General features: G+C 36.8%; 1 protein-coding gene across 2 annotated transcripts in view; it reads right to left on the bottom strand.

Moving 5' to 3' along the window:
* Positions 1-10,037: 10,037 nt before the first annotated feature.
* SLCO5A1 (solute carrier organic anion transporter family member 5A1) overlaps positions 10,038-16,928 on the bottom strand; it is a 423,356-nt gene continuing 416,465 nt past the window's right edge. For both annotated transcript variants that reach the window (XM_016431474.2, XM_056824047.1), the window contains 2 exons: positions 15,274-15,338; positions 10,038-10,892 (listed from right to left, as the gene is read on the bottom strand). In XM_016431474.2, the coding sequence (XP_016286960.1) occupies positions 10,435-10,892; positions 15,274-15,338 (523 nt within the window). In that variant the 3' untranslated portion in view covers positions 10,038-10,434. The remainder of the gene's footprint in view (positions 10,893-15,273; positions 15,339-16,928) is intronic.

The following is a 16,928-nucleotide window of genomic DNA, read 5'->3' on the forward strand; positions in this document are numbered from 1 at the left end:
CAGAGATATAGATATGAGTTTTATGGGCTATATATCTATGTATATACATATTTGTTTATTATAAATAAATTCATATATTGTATATTTATTTTCTATATAATATAAAATGCATAAATATTTTATATAATAAATATAAGTATATATACTTATTGATATTTATTTTGTGTAATAAATATTTATACATTTTATATAGTAGAATTAATAATGCATAAATATAAGCATATATGCTTTTATACTTATATATCTATTGTATGTGTATATGAATAACATATCTACATATTATTTACAAATTATTAATAAATATGTATTCATTATATATTTATATGTATATAAAGCATAATTTAGAGAGCCACTGAGGGGCTAGGATTGGACCAAAGAACAACCTCCTTTAGTAAGTAGCTAAAGAAGCCAAGCAGGTAATTATTTGCAAAGGAAAGCAAAAGAAATTCCTTTTGACTAAACTGTCCCCATAGTTGAAAAAAAGTTGTGGGTTTAAAAGAAGAGAGATGTTTTAATAGGGGTTGGCCTCTGTGGACAGAGACCTTTATACAAATGATGGATCACCTTGAAGAAACACTTTATCTCTATCCAGTAAGAACTAGTCTTATTTAGTTTGTGTGGCTCTGCCACCATTTTGTTAAGGTGGGAAGTTGGAACAGGGGAGTGAATAATGGAAATTAACACCCTGGCCTCCTACCTATTTTTTTCCCTATTTTCCCCCATGCTTCCTAGGCCCCCTACTCTCACTCTTAAGTTTTAAGGGGCACAGTATTTAACCTTCAATCTTCTCATTTCAGTTAGGGAAGCACTCTATGTTCTGGCCATTTCCTATGCTCTTTCCCTTTGGCACCCTGAGTCATAGACTCTGGCCTCAGTGGTTTTCTCACATTATCAAGCCCTAGCTAACCAGCTCGATATTAAATCACAGTTTGGTTCTCAGTGGCATCCAATTTTAACCTCACGAGAGGCGTGCAACATCAAATGGAAGCATATTTCCCCTTAATCTACATTTCAAGCAACAATTTTACCATTTACTAAGCATCTACTTTTTTCCGGGGACAGTGCTGGGTTCTGGGAATACACAATAGTCCCTATCCTCAAGGACCTTGTGTTCTAATTGATGAAGAACTATGTACACAGATAACTTAGTCAAAACGTAATGGGGATTGGGTAGATAGGTGGTTTAGTGGATAGAGAGCCATGACTGGAGATAGAAGACCCTAGATTCAAATTTGGCCTCAGATACTTCCTAATTCTGTGACCCTGGACAAGTCACTTAACTCCAATTGCTTGTCTTTGCCACTCTTCTTTAGAATCAATACTTAGTATTGATTCTAAGAAAGAATGTAGGGTGGTTTTTTTTTTAATTTTTAAAAATTAATGATGGCAAAACAGAGATCCAGACCAAGTAGTCTAAGAAGAGATTCTTAAGTTTGTTTGTTTGTTTGTTTTTATCACAGACCCACCCTTATGACAATCTGGTAAAGGCTGTGGACCACTTCTTAGAAGGGTCCAAATATTATACGAAATGCTAACTTTGTTAAAAATTAGAGAAAACAAAGATTGTAATTATTTTCTCCTGTCTAAATTCATGGATTCCCTGAAATCTCTTCATGGCAGATCCAGGGGCTCCAAAGGTTAAGAACTCCTGCTCAAAGAAAACTTGAGGAGGGAGATAACATTATTTGATGTGCCAAAAGGCAATCTGTTCTGATGTCTGTAGATTCTGTTCTAAGTTCTAAATAGCTATAGCTATAGGGTAGTCTGGTTAAATGTATCCTACATGAAGCCAGGAAGACTCGGAATACTTTTCTGAAGAATATTTTTTTAAGTGGAATCTCCATGTTCTGGAAGAGATAGCATAATTCTTCATGGCAGAAGTAGCACCTACGTGACCTAATTCCTTCTTGCCTAACAGTATATAAAGGACTATTTGGTCAATTCAATAAACATTAAGATCCTCTTTAATATTTGGTACTAGAGATAAGGAAGAAAAATTCCAGCCCTCAAGAAGTTTACAATAAGATGTAGATAGAGGCATCTGACTAGAACTATGACATTCAAATTCCACATTGGCTGAAAAGCTTGAAGAGAGTAAAAGGTGTCAGCACCCAGAGGGCACAGATCAGCTCTAAATACCAATCTCAGTAATGTCTTCTGGATATTTTGATCAAAACTTTCAGGCTATCTTTTTCTATTCAGACCAAAAGTTCCTAGTCTTATTTTCTGCAGATTCACACTGGGCTTTCAACTGAAAATGTGCAATAAGAGCAAAATACTGCCTTCCCCCTTTTTTTTCACTACCTTTTGCTATTGCCCCTGAATTTCTCTGACCTCTCTCTCTCTATCCCAAAGATTCTGAGATTGGAATCATGATGCTCAACTAAGACATGCTCATTTCAATTAGTGAGCTCTCTTCATCCCTTTGTGAATTTCTGGTAATTTTTGACCCCTAGAGAGGGTAAGACATTTACAAATCACTGTAATCCAAGTCAAAATAGCGTGTGATTGAGGTCGAATAGGAGGAAACAAGAGATTTCAAAGGCAAGTGACGTAGGGAAAGCTTCATGAAAGAGACGACACCTGAGATGAAGTTGGAGGAAAGAATATCAATAGGTGAGAATGTGGGGAAAGTACAAAACACTGAAGATGGGAGGGGGACAGAATGAAGGGAAGAGAGCTAGTACTGGATAAAAACAGTACTTTCATTTGGCAGAAACATGTAAGTGTACGAAAAACAGTGCTAAAAATGTATGTTGGGGCTAAGGTGGGGAAGATCTTGAATTGGCCATGTTTTATAGAGTTTATATTTTAGGTTTTGCCCATGAAAAAGCCAGCCAGCAAAGGATTCATACCTGAGAGAGAATATCCTGGCAATCACTTCCTTTCATCATTTTATGAAAAGAAAATGTTCACCCAAAGGTTCACCATTGTTTCATCTCCTGACACAGTAAAAATCTTAATAGGCAAACTCTGGTTTTAATCCAAGGAAACAATTAATTCATTTATTCCTTTTTTATTTTTATTTTCAATCATCAAGTATTCAAGAAATTGTAAACAAATGTTTACAAGTACATTGACAGTAGCTTTTATTAAACACAAGGTGATATATATATATATATATATATTTTAAATGATCCTAACTGCTCTCCAAATAAATAGTAATTTTAAAAACCACAAAACAAGCCTTCTGTATGCACCAATTCAAAGCAGCCTCTCATCACAAATACACTTCTATAAAGACACATACGCACATGTGCACACACACACACACACACACACACACACATACATATACACTCACCACTAAAGACCTAATGTCAAATTATTTGACACTATAACATTTTTTTAAAATTCATTAGAAGCCAATGTTCTTGTTCCATGCTCTTAGCCTATCTATCATTTAGAGTTTGTGGTAGAGGTATTTGTTGGATGAAGAATGCCCATTATAAAATTTTGACAGTTTTAAAATTTTTTCATTCTTGGATACCAACTCTGAGTGACTTTATTTTGTATAACTTTTTGATTTAATTTGCCCCAATATTTATTTTAGTTTTCTGGGGCATTTTCTCTTCCACTTTTACCCAGTAACAACAATGGGTCACCACAAGAAAAATAATAATAATCACCCTTCAAAACCCCACCATTAAAAAACACCCTATTGGTGTAAACCTTTTCAAGAAGAAAAAAGAATCTGAACAATGTCCCTATTTACCTCTTCTTGAAACTACTCTTAGTATCCAGTTAGTGTTGCTAAAATAAATATAAAAAGCGCTGAGTTTTCTGTAGAAAAAAAGTATTTTCTATCACACTGTTTATTTCCACATCAGAAATTCTCCATAGGTTAGATGCTGCATACGTTATAGTAATGAGTGTGAGAAGCACTTCTTTCTCTGGAAATGCTCTGGCTTTCCAAAAGTAAAGCACATGCAGTCACATAGCACTGGAATACTGGAATAATACCGTGGAATTAGCTAGTGGTGAACATGCATCACTGGACACCAGTAGCACCAATGCAGTTCATGTGTTCCAGAAGCAACGAAGAGGAAAGACATTGTAGACAAGGCTGGAGTGAGTATTGATCCTTCCTAGAGTTGGAGGAAAGCAAGTCCTGTTTTGAAAGATCATCAGACCTATATAAAATGTCCCCCAACTTGAGAACCAGTGGGATATCTAGTGACCTTGTTTGAGACAGAGAAAATGAGAAAGGTGATTATGGATGATCTCTACTCAGAAAGCCAATTCACCTAGCCCAGCAGCCATTTGACACAACCTGTTATTATGAAATGCATAATGGAAACATGTGTAAGGCTCCCTACTGGTCAGGATAATGAAGAAGGAAGTCTGAGGCAAATCTAGATTTAAAGAGCATTCTGAAAGCTGTCTAGTTGGGGTTTCAATAATCTAGGATGCAACTAAACAAGTTACAAATGGTCATAAGTATGTCTGTGTATCATCTACATTGTTGCAAATACACACCAAAGAATAATCACCAAGGCTTCCCCCATTCCCAGAAGGGGACACCCGAAATGCTCAGGTCTAAACTTTGAAGTACAATGAATTCTGGATAGTTTTGCATACTGTAGTAGGAAATAACCATTTCTTTGATATCAAATGAGAAGGAATGGAGAAAAGATATCCTAATTCCACTGAAGAATGCAAGCTGAAATCTAAAGAACTGGTTGGGAATAAGGAGGTGGAGTTGCCATTGCTTTTTTTTTCCTTTTGTGTTCTGCCAAACAGACCATATTTTTAAAATTCTCTTGTAGTCAGTCCAAGTATAGGTCCTGGACTACCTTCCAAAGACTGGCCCCATCGGACAAGCACAAAATTTGGTCCTAGAGAAGCAGTTCTCAAATTGTGGTCCTTGAAGGTCCTTCTAAGTGGTCCTTGAGCTCCTCTAATATTGTCTTTAAATGGAAGTGAGGCATGAATGAACAATTTACTTATGGTGCTTAGTTTGATATTAAATCTCACTTCTTTACCATGTCATTTTATCAATTTGCTCTGGGGGAGATGTTTCATGAATGAATAACAAAATCAGGTAGGGTAGGTGGTACGTGGGGTCCGGTCCCTCCTCACCAAAATGATTTTTGGAACAGTGAAGTTTGATAACCACTGAAATAAACAACCAACTAAGAAAAAGAAAAGAGAAAATGAAATCAGTGTTCATTTTTCTGTATTCATTGCTGCCTGGCAAATAGAAAACTCTGGTATTAAGAGGCAAGGTTCATACCCACGATATGGAAACCAGGACAAGTCACCTTTGTTTTGGATGGTGTTTGTTACATTTTTGGAGACATGATTTAAACTATAACATCCAAATCTGTATAATTAAACAGATCCTGGCTCTTAGCTCTGCTGCTTACATCCCCTATAGTCTTAGAGAAAATCACGTAACCACTCTGAGCCTTGGTCTCCTTATTTGTAAAATTAGGGAGTTGAAAAAGATTATGTCTTCAGCCCTTTCCCACTTGAGTTCCTATAATAGAAAATCATGTTATAAAGAGTTCTACTGTATTATTATTGCTACTGAGCAGTCATATCATTATGATGCTCCCAGGCTTTATATGGTAGCAAATAAAAATGAAATTCCCATAGTCAGAATGCTTATTTCCTTTAAAACGTTGAATTGTTACTTTTTTTCCACTCAATGACTTGAAATGTTAGTTTATAGCACACTACTTATATAATGATATGCCATGATTCTCTGATTTTGCAAGTATGGTAACTATATCGTAATGTGAATGGACAACTTAAGGGACTACTCTTGGGGTATTTCCTGAGGTTCACAGAAGTTAAATAAGTTGCCCATGTAAGTGTGGGATGTGAACTGAGATCTTACAGAATCTTCCTCTACTCTAATACACAGTCCTATTTGCCTCAATTAATTTTAACAATTGTCATAACTAGAATTTATATAATTATTCATGATTTTTAAAAACACTTTTCATACATCATTTCATTCAAACATTATGCATTAATACAAGTGAATACATTAATAAAATTACATTTTAAAAATATGAACACGGTTCACTAAAAAGGTAAGATAGTTGTTGACTCTTTTAGAAGGGGAACGTGATGTAATGGGAGAAGCTTCTAATCAAAAATCACAAGAAGACCTGAGTTCTAGTTCTGGTTCTAACTAGCACGGTAACATTGGGCAAGTAACTAGCCACTAAGCCTCAGTTTCCTCATCTGTAAAAATCAGACTGATGCTATCTGTTCCATTGACTTCCCAATTTTGTTGTGAGGAGCAAATAAGAATGGATGGAAAAACACTTTGCACAATGTAAACACCTTTTACAAATGTGAGGCTTTACATTAGAGTTTAGTCAAAAACATCTATCCCAATGTCAATAATGAAAAAAAGCAAAATACATAATGCATAGGATCATTTAACATATTCAAAGTTGGAAAGGATATTGGAGGTCATCCAGTGTACCCCTTTCATCTTGCAGAAGAAGAAATTGAAACTCAGGTTAAATAACTTGTCCAAGATCACTCACAGGTACTCAGTAGCAAAGCCAGGAATAGAACTCACGTTTGAACCCTCTCCATCTAGCATTCTTCTTGCCACACATTACTGCCTCCTGTACTAAGCTGGTTTATCTATCCACTCAAGGAAAAGTGTATTTTCTGAAACAAATATCATTAAATGCCTCTAAACTTAATTCAATAAAATCCCCAATTCCTTGGTTCATGCAACTGGGTCTTGAAAATCAGAATCTGGCCATGTCATCAATTCTCAATCCGCCCTTTTGTCAAAGCTGGTGCTCAGATGCTTTTCAGGTTTCATCGCCCACAGATGACATACTTGTGGCCTCAAGAGTTTATTATGTATGTGTAGGACTAGTTAGTAATCAACAAGAGCTAGTGGCTTGGTGTGCACTTTTGACATATATTCAGAAAAGCTTCATTAAGAATTTTCTTTAAGTTAATATCCACCAAAAAACTAATGGAAATACTAACAAAAACACTCTGGGCAAAATGGCCTAAACCATTGGCCATAAGTCCAAAGCTAATTCTCAAAGCAAGCCTTAATTAATGTCAGGAGCTTTATTTAGAATGAATATTAATGTCTAAAATGGGTTGTTTACATACTTGCTATGGAATATAATCAAATTTGATGTATGTCACCACAAACTTTTTCCAGCAGGATGCTTACTTAAATGACCATGAAGATAGGTTTGTTATTAAAATCTACTGAAACATATCACTCATTAAAATTGTGATGACCCTTTCCTAGACCTAAGGTTTTTCTTGGATGTTCTACACAGAGTGGTAAGGGAAGTATAGATGAGCTGTGATTAGAAATGGAAGCAATTGCTTCTTGGATAAGTATCCTAGATAGGTAAGCACATGAGTTTAGTACTTGAAAGCAGTCTCCTTGAGAGACGACTTAAGAGGTAATGAACAGAAACGAATGTGTTCATAGTGGCTTCTCATTACTAGATGCCTAGTTATGTCATTATTTGTCTATTCCTGAAAATGTAAGAGTTGGACACTTGGGAACACGACCTACTGAAAGCAAGCAAAGGGCATCCACCATCACTGTCAGGACCAGCCCGATGTCGGGGCTGTGTTATAATAAAGTCCCAGAAATCAACATGGGCTAAAGATGTTAGGAAAGGAGCCCATTTCCTGTTTCTCTTTCCAACAATATCACTGGTTGATTAAGCAGTCGATTGATAGCATCAATCAAGTCTGAGGACCAGGGGAAGGGTAGGAAGATGTAGGGAATGCTGATCCGTTCTGTTTCTGCCTTTCTCTCCTCTGCAGGTTAAATACAAGAAAATCCCACGTGGTAAACTGACAATGAGCACAATCAAATCTTCAGTGTGCTGTTCAGGTTCTCTTAATTTAACCCCTTAAAAACAAACAGTGCTATCAAGGGCCTGAATGATCCCAAATACCCCAGTGAGACCATGCCCCAGAACTTCACAAGAGCAGCTTTATTAAAAATTTATGGGGGGGGGGGCAGTTAGGTGGCTCAGTGGATAGAGAGTCATGACTGGAGATGAGTGGTTCTAGGTTCAAATCTGGCCTCAGACACTTCCTTGCTACATGATCCTGGGTAAGTCACTTAAACCCAATTTCCTAGCTCTTATCACTCTTCTGCCTTGGAACCAATACATAGTATTGACTCTAAGACAAAAGGAAAGAGGTTTAAAAAAAACAAATTATGAGGGTGTGAGACTTCCTGCCCAATCAGAAGCCCTGACAGGGGAAGGGAAGAAGCATCATCTTTATTCTTGCTTGTCCTGATGGTTAATAATTATTCCCCTACAGGGTGAATAGCACTAGATGAAGTGTATGGTAGAGAGAGACGATAAAATTAGAGAGGTATTTCTAAGTTCCATTCATTGTGGTTTAGTTGAAAGAGCACTGGCTATTGAATCAGAGGTCAGGAATTGCAATGCTGCCTCGGATATTGCCTGGGTGAACTTGATAAAATCACTGAACAACTCTGGACCTCAAGTCCCTCATCTCTGAAATAAGGGGATAGGACTAGGTGCTTCCTGAGATCCCTTCCAGCCTTAGGCTTATGATTCTATGAAATATCCTAACAAGGTCTACCTTACCATCAGCTATATATTTGGGGAAAGAGTGTCAGCGGATAAAAAATCTTCCTTCTGAGATGACCAGCTAAGTGACTCATTTTCTCCTTTGGACATATTTTTCTACTTTTAGCAATAATCATCTCTCTATAAATTACAGACTATCAATATAAAAATATAAACAATATGACTAAAAAGTAGAGAGATAAACCACTCTATCCCAGAACATCAAGCCTGGTTTTCATATTGTTGTGCCAATACAACTAGGACTAAATGGTGGGAAATCTTACTCCCAAATCAAGTCAAACTCACATCAACTACAGGAGCCAGTTACCTGACAGGGAGACCAGCACTCATACCAGTCCTGAAATCTAAATTGCCTCCCTAAGTGACCATACCCTACACATTTGCTTATTACTCATTCTATAATATGGATAGCTATTTTAGCTGTTAGGAGGTATTTTAAGATCAATCAAGATGTAACTTTGTTTAATGCCGATGACAAATTTTATTGAGGTGGCCTCAATAAATATTTTTTCATTGGGAACATAAAGGGGATGTAAAAAGAGAAAACTTTCCCTCTTAGAGGCACCTTAGGATGTTCAAGATGGTAGAGGTGAAAGAAATCAAGGTGGTAGGAGGATCTAGTGAGATGGGATTCAGGAAAAATTCATTTTTCCATTAAAATTCCATTTCATTTTCCATTAAATGCTTGTTGACTGACTGACCAGTAACAATTCACTTATCTCATTTCAACTGATTTCAAATGGATTTCTTAGTCCCACATATAGCTCTCTTGATTCAATACTTTAATTTATGGAGAATCCAAACCAATTTTCTTTCAAGGAAATGACACAGATCTCTGATTCCATCTAAGCACTTAAAACCAAACTAGGTTGGGGGCAGGTGGTGGGAAGATGAAAAGGGAAGACTCATTACTCTCATTTTAAGAATCACAAATGTAGCTGCCTTGACTGTGATCTTAAAAGTTAATGAATTTGTCCAGCAACTACCTGAGAAGGGAAGTCAGCCAGGAGCTTTCTCAGAGCTGAAGTATTTCACCATGCCCATTTTACATTGGAGAATGTTTTAATTGATTTCCAAATCCCCAGATTTATCATTTAGCAGCTTCTTGCTTGGCTTTAGACTGGAGGAGGCTGAGATAGAGCACATGTTAGGAATTCAAGTGTCTGCTCTATTGGGCTCTGCCTATGTTTTTTTTAAGCTTCTGAAAACTTTCCCTGATATCTAATGCTTCTATGGCTTACAGTTATCAATAGTCTTTTAAGAAAAAGAGGACAAAATTGTTTAGCTTCATTTCCAGACTAAGCTGGATCAAAGTCTCTAAAAAACAAAAGGAACATGCTGCACATACAATTTTCAAACCAATTGCATAGTTTAGGCAAATTCACTTGTGCTTTGTAGCAGAACTCACAGTAGTTATAATCTAAAAACTATGATTTGTAAATGCAAACCTGATGATACATCTCACCTTTATTTGTTTGAAGTCTATATTAATGATATGCATCTCTATTAACTCTTCTCATAATTCTGCTTAACAATTAGAATATCTCAGCCTTTGACTTATACTAGATTGGAGCATGAACATTAAATTAATATACCTGAAGTTACAACCTATTTTTAAATTCCATTTTCTGGAGAGGGGAATAAAGAAGACTCTTAAGTCACGTTGAGGTATCCAGCTCGCAATCAGTAGTGGCTGTTTGCATTGAGTTTTGTTGGTTCATAGATTATGTCTTTAGAGTTTAAAAAAAAGAAAGAAAAGAAGAAGGCACAAGTGTTTCACAAGGCGCCATTTTCGATCCAACCAACAAAACCAAAGTCTTCCATTATAAACCTTCAGGGAAGGGGGCTACATGGCAGCAGTGGCTTCTTCCAACTCAGGGTCTTCTGAGGAAGTTATTGCTTCTGAAAAGGGCCCAGGATATGTCTGTGCTGTATAATGAATTCCTCTTCCAAGACCCACTTCTTCCTGGAGCTCCGTTCTGTTGTTGAAAGTTGGGCATGATACAGTGCGAGAATAATTTTCACGAGGATCTGTGTGGTAAACCATCTCACTGACAGTATTCAGAGGAGATGCTGGCCACCTTTGCCTCTGCAGCTGTTTCTCTTTGTATTTTATAGAGTACCAGGCCAGGAAAATAAAAATAAATCCAACAAATTTGAGACCAGCCGCCAAACCGAAGTAGACAAAACGAAATGATGTCACATCATATTCCCAACAAGAGCCTTGCACACCACAGTCCTGTTGCCAAAGCATGCAGGTGGTGTCAATAACTGCTCCAAAGTAAATTGGAGTAGGAATGTATGCTAGAAATTAAAAAAATCCATATTTAGCATATATTAAGAAGAGAAATGCAATTTACAAGTTTTGAAAGTACAAATTTACACTAAAATAAGGTAACAGGGTTTGTCTTTTTTGATGTATGTAATTTTCTGTTGGGTTGCTTTATTTAGTTTCATGACAAATTGTAGGATCATAGATTTAGAGAGAATAGGGGCTTTCATGGTCACTGAGTGCACCCTGACCCCTCATTTTATAGATGAGGATGCTGAGATCCAGAAAAATTAAAATGATTTTCCTAGGGTTACACAGTGACTAAGTATGTGAAGCCACAGTTGAACCCATATTTGTCTGGCTTTCATTTCAGTCAGCCCTCTAACATACTACCTTACTTCAAATTTTATTCCAAAAAAATTATTTCCATAAGAATTTCACTAAAATGAAAATATACACGAAAGATCACAGCACTAGTAATTATTAACAGTTCAATTCATTTGTTCTCTTTCAACTCCCAACCTGATAAGGAAACTTAATAAGAAGCTGTGGGATCATTTGCCAATCCTTTGCTGTGCCACAGAATTCTGACCATCCCAGAACTATCTTAGGTGTGGTCTACATGGCTGAAAAATCAAAGGGGGCTCATTCAAAAGTGCCACATACTACAGCATGTGAGGCAGCTTTTACTGAGATTTAATGGAGTCTATTGTGATTAGGTTTAACCTCCGTGGGCATCCACCCACTGATCGTGCCTATCTTCTGAGGAAAAATAGACCAAATCTATTTCTACCCATCCACATCAACACTTCAAAAACTTAAAAGACTTTTCATGTTATTCCTAAGTGTTCTCTTCTCCACACTAAGCATCTCTAGTTCCTTAGACACAGATAACACTATGGTGGCTGTGTGGAGAACACTGCCTGGGCTGTTTTCTAGCCAGAACGTCTAATATTGAGCTACTTCCCTTACATTATGCATGGAAGAGGGGTCCTGGAGTGGAATGAGGGAAGAGAAACTGTAGGTCCCATAACTGTTTGAGCCCTGTGGGACCTGGAAGGAGATTAGTTTTGGTTTTGGTTTGGTTTGTTTGATTACAAGGACAGTTTTATTTTTCTTTTTGTCCTGCCATGATCACATCCCTTTAAGTAACTCCCAGGGGCCAATTCCCTCCACCAATGGAGATTTGCGACTCTTCTGCAATTTACAGTCTTAAAGAGTTTCCTGGGTCCCTAGAAAGTCACAGAACTTGTCTGGGATCACAAAGTAAGAATATGTACCAGTCAGGATTTAAATCTAGAGACCAGCCCTGATTACTACTACTTCAAAACTCATTTCAAATTCTTTTGGGTGATAGAAGATGGGGGCAGAGAACTTTGAAATCTCTTTTTCCATTACAGCTTTTGGCAATGGGTTTTGACCTTTAATCAAAGCAAAGCACTCCAAAAAGCATCAATGCCTGACAATTAAGTAAGGTAAATCAGAACTATTAGCCACATTCAGCATGACAAACTTCACAAAATGAAGACTGGAGAAAGGGCATAAAAAGAAGAAACACTCCTTCCCTATACTTTCCTACCCCATTCTATTGCACTATCTTTTGGGGAGACAAGTTCTTCTATGAAAAAGTGATTTCCTTCTAATCCATACCTGTCTGAGTAGGCCTCTATTTAATTCTAAGTACTCCAGATTTACTTTGCGAACAACAAAGTTTATAAAGGACCTTCCCAGGGAAAAAAAATTCTTTATGGGTACAAAATTGCCCTCAGCTTTTACAAGAAAAAGGAAGCTTTCACCCTCTGGTTATCTCTAGAAAGCCAGCATGTAAAAGCTTGGGCTCCTAACAGCCATCTGAGGATTTCAGCAACACTGAACATTTCAAAATCCTGGTAAAAGATTCTTCCTCCTTTAATGTAGAAATGTGGCTCATATTTGGAAATTCAAGGCATGAAACCACGTTCTTTTGTCCTGTGGACAAAAGTACTGATTGCTGGGGAGAATAACAGCAGCTGAGGGAAATGAGAGGCTGCAATTTAAGATTGAGCATCTATCAAATGAGGAAGTCTTTTAAAAAAATGCATTGAAATCGGTAGAGAAAACGGTTCAGAGCTATCAGTTTAGCGAATGCTTCAGCTAAACTTATTCTCTCTATACTTCCCTGAAGTATCAGCTCAATGAATAATGGTAAGGAGTAGTTATAAAACCCAAATGTTAGTGTTAGGCTACCAATGAAGATGGTGGTTTTCAAATTACTACATTGCTTACAGTTACTGTTAATGACTCTGGTTCTTTAAAAAAAAAAAGAAGAAGAAGTCTGAGCTAATTTTTCAGGATACTTAATTGATTTTTATCCCTAAATAGAAAACAAAAATATTGCATGAACTTAAGTAAATGACATTTTGTTCTGGACACTTTAGTTTCTTCATCTTTAAGATGAATGATTGAATCAGATGCTTAAGAGAAAAATGCCATTATTTTAATTATTAAAAATGTGTCCCACAGAATTAACTAGGCATATTACATAAGCCTATTAATTAGTCAATTACAGACTACTGTGGCCTGTGCTTCTGAAAACTCTTTAGAGTGAAGCCTGAATTTTGATTTGAAACTTAAATGACAAAAATTCAATATGACTTTTATTTTCGTTTCAAATGAAAAATCAAATTTGATACTGGAGACAATGTAGTATGTATTTTAATTTAAAATCCAAGATTTTTTATTTTTTTGTTTGAGAATTTATTTTTATAAAAATCCAAGATTTTGATTTTGTTCGAGAAAAAGATCTTCAAGGAAGAAGCTTGCTAACTCCTAAATCCAGAGAATGAACTGTTGCAGAAATATGCCCAAAAAGCCTACCTACATCAAGAAGATCAAGAATGAACTTTGGATATGGTTGATTGAACTGAAGTTTGATTGAACATTTATTTGTAAATATACACTTTTATGCCAAGGAGAGTCGCCCCTAATTTGGCTTTCTGTCAATGCGCCTAGTAAAACATTGGTTTTGCTTTTTTTCTTTTCTATTCCTCCCTCACTACTCTAATTTCCTCATAGAAAATTGAATATTGTATATATCTGTAGTTTGAAGTGTGTTTAGGACTACAAGATGATTATGTTAAATGATCAATGGGGAGACTAGTCTCCCAATGATCATCAGAGGGGATTGTGAATCTTAAAACTGCTCAGACTCTACCTTAGAACATTTGATTAAGACTATTCCCTTATTATAACAATGGAGGTACTTGATCAGGAAAGTATTGGGAATTTTAACATTACTCTACTCATACTTAGGCATACTTTAGGGGAAGATAAAGTTGTAAACTCCTGATGGAACAATGAAAAAGTCCCTAACTCATACTTATAGTAAAGCTAGAACCTTAAGCTAGGTCTATTTTTTTTATCTAATACAAAAGGGTGCTAAGTACCTATAAAGGTTAAATTTATCACTAAAAGGTCAAGGAACTTACAAAAGGCAAGCTTAACAAAAGAGGTGTGAAGTTTTAGTCTACCCAGAGAAGGTGATAACAAAAGAAGATGTGAACTAATAATGGTCAGTCCTGGGGAAAATGTCTACTGTGATTGGTAGATGTGAAAATTTAGGGGAGGTGACACAAGAGAAAATTTTCTTTAAAAGGAAGGAGCTCGAGGTGGAATTTTTTTAGTTGGAGTTCAGACTAGTTGGAGTTCATAGTTCAGTTTGGGAATTCGCCGTGGAGGTTGGAGTTTGGAGTTAGTTGGAGGAGCTGGATCTCTGAACTCAGTTCAGGAGTTGAGGATTTCAGCAAAGGACTGGAGTTTTGTTTGGGACAAATATTGTGGTGAGTGATAAAACACTGACTAGTCTCTCTTAAGGCTCAGGCCTAGGCCCTTCCTACGATTTCCTCTTACTCTCTCTCTCTCTCTCTCCTTTCCCTTAAATTCCTTCATTTGTATTAATTAAAATCTCCATAAAGCCCAGCTGACTTGGGTATTTCCATATTTAGGAATTTTTCCCATGGCGACCACTTATTTTTTATTTAAATCAAGACACTAAAATTTATCTTTACAGTTTTGGCAATTCACAGTCTTGAAACCCATATTTTCGCAGTTACAAGTAGAGTGAAAAGAGTGCTTTGGAGTTGGATGTCCCAGTTTCAAATGCTATCTCTGACACTTAGTTGGCACCAGGCAAGTAATTTCATCTCTTACGGAGCTCAGATCCTTCATCAATATAGCACAGGATTCGGACTGGTCCCTTCCAAATCCAAATCTATGATTGAAATCATTCACCTTTAATTTCTTCAAATGAGAATAAGTAATATTCTCTAGGTCACACTGTAAAATCCCAGCCCCTAATGAAAACAAGTCACTTTTCATTTTCAAAGGCAATATGCAATGAGGAACTAAGAACCATACTTAGAAATTCAGACTTACCAAGTGTTCGTAATAAAACAAACTGCATTCCTAGTGCAAAAGGTCTCTCCCCATCTTCCACAGACCTGGTTCAGAGAGGGGAAATAAAAAAGAAAAAAAAGGAGGGAGAATGCTTTGAAATAATGGTTTCAAATTAATTCGAATTAAAGCCTATAGAACTATTTTAGCTAGTTGAATCCCTTAAGTCTGAAAAGTCTAGAGGCTAAGGAAAAAACTAAAAGAAAAGCAAATAATAACTGGTTTTGAATATACTGAGAAAAATATGCTTAGGGTTGATTGTTTCTATGCCAAATAGAATTTGTTGGAAGAGACTTTTAGAGAGTATCTGGTTTGCTCTGAAACTGAATATAAGAAGCTCCTCAACAGCATAACTCCACAAAACTTTTTCTTGAAAACCTCTCTAATGTGGGGAAACTCAGTTACCTCCTTTGGCAGCCCACTGCAGCTCTGAATGGCTTTAACTGAGGAGTTTATCCTTAGAAGAAACCTAGCCTTCTTCTCTTTGGAAAATTCATCTATTGATTGATCCTATTGGTGCCCCTCTGGGACAAAGCAGATCAAATTTATGTCCTTTTTAAAATGAAAGGTCTTTATATATTTAAAAAAAGCACTCATTCCCCTAAGTCTTCTCTTCTCAAACTTAAATATAGCCAGTTCTTTTAAAGATTCTTTATATGCCATAGACTCTATGCTTTTAACCATCTGGGTTAGCCTTCATTTACATGGCATAATGGATAGAGTGCTAAATTTTTTATCAGGAGGGCTAGTGTTTGAAACTTGTCTCAAACATTTACCAGCTGTGTGACTCCAGGTAAATGATTTAATTTCTCTCAACCTCAGTTTCCTTATATGTAAAATATAGAAAATAGCACCTGTTGTTGTTCAGTCTAGTCTGACTCTTTGTGTATCCATTTAGAACTTTCTGGGCAATGATGCTTTGTCATTTTCTTTTCCATTTCATTTTACAGATAAGGAAACTGAGGCCAACAAAGTTAAGTGCTTTGCCTAGGGTAACATAGCCAGTAAGTGTCCATGCACAGATTTGAATTCAGGTCTTCCTGACTTCAGGATTGGCACTCTATCCACTGCACTACCTAGCTGCCCAATAAGAGCACTTGCCTTCCAGCATTAAGAGGATCAAAGAAGAGGATCGAATTATATAATATATGTAAAGTGCTCAGCAATCCATAAACATTACATAAATGTTAGCTATTACTTTATTCAACTAAACAATGTCTTGGATACTTATAAGAAAGGGAAAGGAGACTAGAAGGGAGGTAACTATTTTGCTTCCATAAACTGATCACATTGTTTAAATGCCTAAAAGACTATTTTAAGGAGAACTCACACAAGGCAAGCTCTCACAGAGAGGTCAGAAAAAGCAATGCAAGGACACTCTCAAGGTCTCTCTGAAGAGCTTTGGTATCAGCTGTGAGACCTGGGAGACACTGGCACAGGACTGTTCTGCATGGCGTGCCCACCTCAAGGATGGTGCTGTGATCTAGGAGCAGAGCAGAACTGTAGTAGCTCAAAGGAAATGTGAGGTGTGCCACTTCAGAGACCTCTCCATCCCAAATGTTCAATTAGGCTATTTGTGCCCAATCTGTGGTAGTATCTTCAGGGCTTGTATTGGTCTGATCAGACACAGCTGGACA

This window comes from Monodelphis domestica, chromosome 3, assembly GCF_027887165.1.
Source record: "Monodelphis domestica isolate mMonDom1 chromosome 3, mMonDom1.pri, whole genome shotgun sequence".
Lineage (NCBI taxonomy): Eukaryota > Metazoa > Chordata > Mammalia > Didelphimorphia > Didelphidae > Monodelphis > Monodelphis domestica.